Genomic DNA, 9364 nt, shown 5'->3' on the forward strand with positions numbered 1-9364 from the left:
ACGCGCGAAATCGTGTGTAATTCCTCTCCTTTTCCATTTGAAACTTTTGATACAGAGTGAACACATTTTATTACAACTTACTGCGATACTATAGTGATGATGACTCTGATAAGAGATAATTTTGTCTGAGTTGTTGTAGATATCCGATGGAAGCAATTCGCACAGAACTTTGCCATTGATATCATGAAATGCGGCCAGGTTGAAAGAGAAACATGACGAAATATTGACACAAGCAAATCCACAATCACTGTCATCCATAACATAATCCAAACCAATACTGGTGACGTTGAGGTAGGAAAACTTGTGACGCTCAAAGTTGATATAAGCCATTCCTTTATCGGTGACGTCTTTTGTTTCTAGTAAGGACACATAGATTGAAAAAAACATTATTTCAAAGTATTTTGCTCATGCTCAATATCTTATCAGAATTCTAAAACACTTACGCACAATAAGAAGCGCGCGTTAAAAAAAAAAAACAAAACAAAAACCATTATTACTAGTACATGGAAACAAGTCCTTGAAGGTTTGGGAAGTCTAAAGATCATTTTCTGCCGGAGTTGTATGCTACTATATTTCACCATTCAACCGAAGTCTGATCAGTTCCCTCATCTTTGAGTAAAGCAATTCTATAGCAAACTGTAAGGAGCTTGCCAGAATTTAAAACGACATGTCAAAGTGGTAAAAGTTTTGATATCTTACAAAAATACGTTCAGGTAAGTCCTTTAACTTCTAGTTGCGAGTAAAACTGGCTAGCGACTGAACTGACCTCAGGTGTCTTCTTGGTGTAATTATATATTTTTTTTAATATGGTTTGCTAAAACTTTTATAGTATCGATCTTGCTTTCGTTTTCCCGACTTAGCCGCAAGAGTAAGAAATTGAACGCAGAAAATGATTTTGTCAAGTATAAATATCTTGAAGGTTAGTATGTGTCATACTTAGTATGCGGGATCTGTTTCACGTAACTTGAAGTGAATCGCTAGCTAAGAGAGAAATAATGACGATGCATGAGGATTGACAGCTTAGCAAGTGTCACTTTTATCGTTGCTCACCTTAAAAAGGATCAAATATTTCTTAAGAGAACTCGTATTATCATTGGCAACGATTTTGAACACTTTACCTAAGAAGTACAAGCTGGAATTATTTTCCCATACTCCTGTACCCTCGAAAAAAAGATCTTCATTGCACTCAAAAGTGGGAGAAAGTTAATGCCTGAACCAGGAAAAATATTGAGTTTACGATGTAACCAAAAAGATAATAACAATTGTATCACCTTCATCTGCAACAGCCCAGCAATGATACCATCCTACCAAAAACACAAACGCAAAACTGAAGGGAAGTACAGTGAAAAAGAGGCTTCGCTTTTTAAAATACATCTAAAAAATATCACTGATGTGATAGGCAGTGACAGACTTTTCGTACATCAACGCTGCTTTTAGTTAGTTAAACGACTTGACATCAAGATCGTGCGCCCCAATTTAACAACCGTAAGAAGACTACTGCACACATTTGTTCTGCGACACAAAGCATTAATATTTAAAGTAAATCAGCATAACAAATCATTTACTGCACCCCTTAGGATAAATCAGTTATCAAAAATAAAGTCACGTTGCTAAAAAGTCAGAATGTTCGTACCCTAACACTTTTAAATAGTTACACGACTTGAAATTAAGATTGTGCGCCCTGATTTGACGACCATAAGAAGACTACGTACCGTCACGCATTTGTTTTTACGATCCAAAGCATTAATATTTAAAGTAAATCGGCACGCCTTAGGATACATCAGTTATCAAAAAAAAAGTCACGTTCAAGATAAAAAGTGATTCTTTAATATATGGATTTTTTTTTTCAACCAGCATTTGGGTGCGAAATCCAACATAACATCTTCTGCCGACATAACATCTTTTGGCAGTTAACTGCCAAAAGCGGTAAACAATTTTTGTTTTCTAAAATGTCTTGCCTTTATTTGGTTGGAATAAGGCAGGCGCTTTTGTCTCAAAATATAAAAGTGAAACAAGCTGTAATTACAAGAAGGGAATAATATATCTAGCGCGCGTAGCCTTTGTGCTCGTTCTTTGTTTAACTTAATAGAACTTGCTTCGTTTTTAATTTTGTAACTCGAGATAATGAAAAACAATCCTATTTACGTCTTAAAGACTGATAGTTTCTAAAGAAACTGTTTGGGGCTGCGTCGGTGGGGGTAACGAAATCATTTGAATATATCAACAAAGTTGAAATGGTAAATTGGCCACCGTTACGATTATAAAAGCTGACGTTTCGAGCGTTAGCTCTCCGCTCCGACGAAGGGCTAACGCTCGAAACGTCAGCTTTTATAATCGCAACGGTGGCCAATTTACCATTTCAACTTTGTTGATATATTCAAATTATTTCGTTACTCCCCCTCACGCAGCTCCAAACAGTTTCGTTAGAAACTATCAGCCTTTATTCATTTAAATTGATTATGCTGAATTTTGTTTTCGCATAAAAGTTTCTTAGGAAAGTTCATTACTCGACGAGGGAATTCCGCATTAAATTCCTCGCGAAAACCGATATCGCACGAATTGTATAATTGAATAAATACAAGAAAAAAAAAAAAAAAAAAGAAACAGCGTTACCTATAGCTGTTATGTATACGTAGATGCGAAACAATATCACTTAGCCTCGTTTTCAAATCGCATGTCCACGCTAAATACTTCGCCTCGTTAACCACTCAGATAGCTAGATTTAATTCAACGATGCAATTCTAAAGGCAATTAATTTGTTTCCAGTGAAAATCTAAAGATGTCTAAGGAACGTAGCGTTGCGGCTGGGGTGATGGTCAAGTTATTTTATCTTTGCTATGGGAGGAAAAGGTTTGCTATTACTGACCATTTTTAAATGCTCATTTAACTTAAATCACAAATCATCCTCTACAAAGTTCTTTAGTTCTAAACTAAGTTTGAAAAAATAAAGGCCTGATTATTATTAACGGATCCATAAGTTCAACGAATAGGACTGTGATGGAACGTTTCCTGTGACAGCATCATAACCAAAGTCATATTCGGTCGCGCTGGTTCCTAAGTCAACAAAAGAAGAAGAGCCAGTTTCTGTGATTCCAATCCCATGATCTACACGTGCACAGCAACTTCCTCCTCCACCAATCATCATCACTGATCTGCAGCATACATTTGTCTCTGCGACCCAAAGCATTAATATTTAAAGTGAATCGGCGTTATAAATTATTTACTGCACGCCTTAGGATAAATCGGTTATCAAAAGTAAAGTCACTTTCATGATAAAAAGTGATTCTCCAATATATAGATTTTTTTCAACCAACATTTGGGTACGAAATCCAACATACGATCTTTATCTCTAGAGAGAGTTAACTGCTAAAGGTGGAAAACAATTGTTGTTTTCTAAAATGTCATTCCTTTATTTAGTTGAAATGAGGCATTATTAAAAACTGGACCATTGGATAATGCATTTCAAGACTTTTTATTGGCTCAGCCATTATGGTGTATGAGCCAATATACGATAATCTAATATCTGTACATTGTAACATCCGGTTTCTTCTTACAAAATAAAGTCCAGACGATTTGTCTAATATCTTGAGGGCGTTTTTAATAAAACAATTATTCCACTCGCGCTTGTTGGATATGAGATGATAATAGCCAACTCGGCGCTACGCGCCTCGTTGGCTATCATCTCATATCCAACGCGCACTCGTGGAATATTTGTTAGATATACAAAGCGCGCGTAGCCTTAGTGCGTTCTCATTTTTTTTTAGCGTAATTAATAGAACTTGCCTCATTTTTTGTAACTCAAGATAATGAAAAATAATTTTATATACGTCGTGGCTGATTAACTTAAATGCACGCAAATTACTTACAAGGCCGCTATGACTGAAAGAAGGAAAATCAACGTTTTCATTCAAACTGAGATATTTGGTGCGAAATCCAGCATAACATGTTCAGCACAGAGAGCCAACTTCTAAAAGCGGTAAACAACTGTTATTTTCTAACATTTTTTGGCCTTTATTTTGTTGGAATAAGGCAGGTGCTTTCGTAGCTAAATATAGAAGTGAAACAAGCTGTAATTACAAGAAGGGAATAATATACACAACGCACGTAGCCTTTGTGCGTTTTTAATTTTGTTTAACTTAATTAACAGAACTTGCGTCATTTTTTGTAACTCGAAATAATGAAAAACAATCTTAGCTACGTCTTGGCTGATTAACTTAAATGCGCGCAAGTTACTTTGAAGGCAACTATAAATGAAAGAAGGAAAATCAGCGTTATCATTCTAACCGAGATATAATGCGTGCTATCCCTGTAAAAATAAGCATTTTCTTAAAGCTGAATAAACACTTATTTCGGATATTTAATCTAATTTTATGATTGAACAGAATTGGAGCTTATTCTTCCTTGCTGAGACATATTACAACATATGTTTCTTTGACGACGCATTTTAACAAACACGCTTCTATTTTATCGGAACGTGACCTACACATGTTGATCTGAAAAAAACGTGTCTGGAATTTTTATTTTAACACCTCGTTAATTTTTAGCCATCCTTTTAACTTCAAAGTAGCGCTTTTGAGCGAAGTTTTCAAAGCAGACGCTATATCTCAAGAAGTAAAGCAAAAATCGAAACTCCGGGACATCCTTTTAGGTTCATTATACATCCAAATGTCACGAAAATTAACCGAATAACAACCGAGAATAAACTACCAATAGATCAGAGCTCATACCAAAAACACTTAGATAAGAAACAGTGACTTAACATTTTTTTATAACATAACCAAAGTTAAGCGGAGTGTAGCTGTTTGATGTTTTGTTGGAGTTTGTTTGTGTGTTTGTTTGTCGGTGTTTAGTTACTACGCGTTCCTAATTCACACCTGCGAAGTCTGTTATCCAATCACATTTGAGCAATTCATTTGACACTACATGTATTTTTCCTGTCGCCGCTGATGCTGCAAGATAGTGGAGAATAGATACAGTTTGTGAGGAGTTAGGTCGAGCAGGTTAAGTGTGACACGGGTAAATATGAGGCTATTTGTATCGAAAGCTAGGTGCTTCAACTGGCAGAAAAATGAGCCGGGAAAGAGGTCAGGCAATAGACTCTGGCCGCTGAATTTCTCTAAGTCTGTTAGGAACCCCTATCACAATCGGTGAATGATATGTCCGCTCTGATGCAAACTGCGAAGAAATTTACCTTGTTCTGGGGTGGCAACAGAACTTTGCCATTGATATCATGAAATGCGGCCAAGTTAAAAGAGAAATATGACGAAGTATTGACACAGGAAAATCCGCAGTTACTTTCATCCATAACATAATCTAAACCAATACTGGTGACGCTGAGGTAGGGAAACTTGTGACGCTCAAAGTTGACATAAGCCATTCTTTTATTTGTGCCTTGGCTGAGAGGTTTACCTTGTACATAGACCACTTTTGTTTCTAGAATGAAACATAGACGGGAAAAACATTATTTCAAAGTATTTTGCTCATGCCCAATATCTTATCAGAATTGTAAAACACTTGCGTACAATAAGAAGCACTTGTTAGAAAATACCATTATTACGAGTACGTGGAAACAAGTCCTTGAAGGTTCGACAAGTCTAAAGATCATTTTCAGCCGGAGTTGTATGCGACTATATTTCACCATTGAACCGAAATCTGATCCGTTCCCTCGCTTTTGAATTAACCTATTCTATAGCAAACTGTAAGGAACTGGCATGCGTGTAAAACGACATGGTAAAATTCTGGGGGCTTATTGAATATTTGGCTTAACAGATCTCGTATTAATTGATAACTTGTTGCAGGTGTTTCTGCGTTTGTTTGTCGGTGTTTGGTTACTACGCGTTTCTAATTTAGAACCTCGGAAGGCTGTTATCCAATCAAACTAGAGCAATTCATTTAACGCTACATGTATTTTTCCTTTAATAGTAATAGTAATAATAGTAATAGTAATTGTAATCAAAGTTTAATGTCTTAACGTGATGCATGGTTACCTATATTGCCCGAGCCAGAGGCTCATGTGTGAAACGCAAGACAACAACCCACCCATCCCACCCCAGGGGAGGACATCCATCCCACAGTAATCTCGTGCGTGGGAAATTAACGTCTCCTACCCCTAACCATGCAGGAGACGGGACCTCCATTTATTCGTTCCTATCCGAGAAGAATAGAATATCTAAACCATTTCTTGATGTTATAAAAAGGCAGCATATTCTTCTCAATTATTTTAAGACCTTGAGTGTTGGTCCGGCCCGGACTCGAACCCTCGACCTCCCGCACATCAGTCCAGCGCTCTATCCATTGAGCTAACCGGAAGGCGTTGATGCTGCACGAAAGTGGAGAGCAGATACAGTTTGTAAAGAGTTACGTCGAGCAAGATAAGTGTGAAACGAGTGAATAGGAAGGTATTTGTGTCTATAGGAAGGTGCTTCAACTAGAAGAAAAAGGAGGGAAGAGGTCAGGCAGAGGAAGAAGAGCTATACTGGAAACGCAACACGGCTTTTCAACTATCGATGCTCGAAGTATAATACTACGGCCATGATGACGGACTGTCGGCGATTAGAGAGTTGCGGCTGGGGTGCTGGTCAAGTTATTTTGTCTTTGCTATGAGAGGAAAGAGATGAGCCATTACTGATTATTTCAAAATACTCATCTAAACACAATGTGACATTAAATGAATACTATCACCCTCTATAAAGTTCTTCAGTTCTAAACTAAGCTTGAAAAGTTAAAACCTGATCTCATTTTTAACGGATCCATAATTTCAACGAATAGGACTGGGATGGAGCGTTTTCTCTGTGAGCACTAAAACCAGAGTCATATTCGGTCGCTTTGTATCCCTCTTCAGCAAAAAGAAGTTTTGTCAGTTTCTGTGATTTCAACCCCTTGATTTGCTCGATGACATTCCTCTCCTCCCCCACCAGTCATCATCACTGATCCATCACCATCACTCCAGTCACACCATAAGCCGATCTTGTTGGCGCTCTGAAGGCTTCCATTGCACTCAGTTTGTTGAAGTTTAAACAGGCCCCTAAATTGACCGGAAACTTGTAATAAGTAGCCTGGAGGAAAGGTTGTATTTTCATTATTTCTGAATCAGTAAATTGCATGAAGTGCGAATGTTTCTTCATAAAACAAACAGATGAGGAGCAGTAATGGGCTAGCAGGTATCAATTTAGCAGGTGACATTTAAACCTTGATTGCAGAGTTAACTTTTCCTGTGTTTAAAATAAAAGAGTCTCCTCTGACTAAGATTGAATTTCCTGTTTGTTAACTTATTTTCGTGGTCTCTTGTTAGTCCATAAGCCTTTGCACACGGGTACGCCCCCCTCTCTAATAATCGCCCCAATTTCGATTTTTTTTTTTTGCTAGTAGGTCCCCCTATTCTAATAAGCGCCCCTATGGGGAATGCACTCTCGTTTTCATAAGCCTCCTTATACCAATAAGAGCCCCCATTCTAATAAAGGCCCTTATTCTGTTCTAGCTATAGCCCTGTTGAATCGAAGTACATGTACAGTGAGATGAACCGTGGTCCATCTTCCTTTAATTGCGCACTTATATCTAAAGTCTCATGAGAAAAACAGTGACATTCGTCTCAGTTTCTCGACTATTCTGTCGCCGTGAGTGCACAACTCCTTTAAACGAAAGATCCCGTCTTAAAATGTACGTTGCGACCATTGCTTGGTTGGTCGTTTTAGCAAGGAAGGAACCAGGGAAAACATATCCGTTTGCTAGTCTTAATCAGGGAACAAACCCGTAATTAAGGATTGAAGCGAAATTATGTTCCTAAATACTAGCTATATATATTTATTTCGAAATAATTTGGATATATCAACAAAGTTGAAATGGTAAATTGGCCACCGTAATGATTACAAAAGCTGACGTTTCGAGCGTTAGCCCTTCGTCGGAGCGAATAGAGGAATTGTGGGTTCTGTGTGCTTTTAAAGGCAGAAAATGGAGCTACGCTATTGGTGGGAGCATGGCAACGAGAAAAACATGAATAAATTAGTGGAATGAAAAGCGTTCGTTGATCCCTGTGGGATTTAGAGTGCCGATTTGAAAGATGAGTTTTTGTTCAAGATTTTTACGGCTTTCCGTGCCACCTAAGTGCAAGGAAAGACCGCAGATTGCCATATGTTGCTTAGAATGATTAGGTAAATTAAAATGTCTAGCGACTGGTTTCGATGTGTCCTTGTCATTCCTTTCCACGTCTCGAAGGTGTTCTCGGAATCGGTCACCTAGTCTTCTGCCTGTTTCGCCGATGTATATCTTTTTGCAATAAGTGCAAGTTATGCAATAGATTACATTGGCGGAGGTGAACGTTAAGTGATCGGTGATCTTAATGGATCGTTTAGGTCCCGATATTTTCTCAGTGTTGTGAATGAAAGGACACGTTTTGCATCGTGCACGAGCGCACTTAAAAGTACCTGGTTGGTCATTAGTCTGAAAAGAACTTCTGACCAAAAAAATTGCCTATGTTTTTGTCGCGTTTGAATGAAATGAGCGGAGGCTGCGAAAAGATAGTGCTTGTCTCTGGATCGTTTTGAAGTAATTTAAAGTTTTTAAGAATGATGGATTTAACTGAGTGGTTGTGAGGGTGAAACGTGAGAGTGAATGGAATGCGGTCGGAATCTTCCTTATGCAACGTTTGTAGTGCTGAATGTCGATCAATAAGTTGAGCGCGGTGGTAACCCGCTTGAACGACGGAAACAGGGTAACCACGTTTATCGAAGAACTGGCACATTGACTCTGATTTGTGGTGGAAATCAGAGTCATCACTACATAAACGACGAAGTCTTAGAAACTGAGAAAAAGGAATGGAATTCTTAACGTGAGATGGATGCGAAGACGAATATAACGAGTAATTATGCGAGTCTGTAGGTTTGTAATACACACTAGTGCATAAACCGTTACCTTCAATTGAAACTTTGACGTCTAAGAAGGATAAAGAATTGTCAGAAATCTCCCAAGTATATTTCAGAGCCGGGTGAAAAGAATTGACTGCGGTTATGAATTTAGTGAGCTCCTCTCTGGTAGAGGAGGTAGCGCCGATACAGTCGTCGATGTAGCGACCGTAGAGTTCGAAGGGCAAGAGCAACGAGCAACCTCTTGCCTGTATTAAAATCTCACACAATGATTTTCCCTTTCCGTTTTAAATCAAATTAGTGCAAATTAGTGCTTTTCGTGCTTGGAAGATGGGGTCTCGTACAACGGATAGGAAAAAAGAAAAAGCAAAGACTAGAAAGAAAAAAAAAAAAAAAGAAAAGAAAAACTAATGTGTGAGTTTAGGTTATCAAGATTGTAAGTCAAAGCGACTTACGTTGTCATGTCTTTCCACTTTGATAATCTCTACAATAGGTTGGGGTTGTAT

General features: G+C 38.1%; 1 protein-coding gene and 1 long non-coding RNA gene across 4 annotated transcripts in view; one reads left to right on the forward strand and one right to left on the reverse strand.

Moving 5' to 3' along the window:
- Positions 1–9364, reverse strand: part of LOC148740074 (uncharacterized) — a 93825-nt gene that overhangs the window by 10143 nt on the left and 74318 nt on the right. For 2 of the 3 annotated variants that reach the window (XM_088748132.1, XM_088748130.1), the window contains exons 1-2: positions 1272–1508; positions 82–356 (exon numbers count right to left, since the gene is read on the reverse strand). The exons of the other annotated variant lie outside the window; for it this stretch is intronic. In XM_088748132.1, the coding sequence (XP_088604258.1) occupies positions 82–356; positions 1272–1374 (378 nt within the window). In that variant the 5' untranslated portion in view covers positions 1375–1508. Of the gene's footprint in view, positions 1–81; positions 357–1271; positions 1509–9364 lie in introns of those variants that run through there. 3 annotated transcript variants of the gene reach the window in all.
- On the forward strand, positions 4950–7252 carry LOC148740075 (uncharacterized). The gene is made up of 2 exons (XR_015996428.1): positions 4950–5338; positions 6226–7252. It is a non-coding gene; the product is annotated as an uncharacterized LOC148740075 (long non-coding RNA).

Source organism: Stylophora pistillata, chromosome 2, assembly GCF_964205215.1.
Source record: "Stylophora pistillata chromosome 2, jaStyPist1.2, whole genome shotgun sequence".
NCBI classification, from domain to species: Eukaryota; Metazoa; Cnidaria; class Anthozoa; order Scleractinia; family Pocilloporidae; genus Stylophora; species Stylophora pistillata.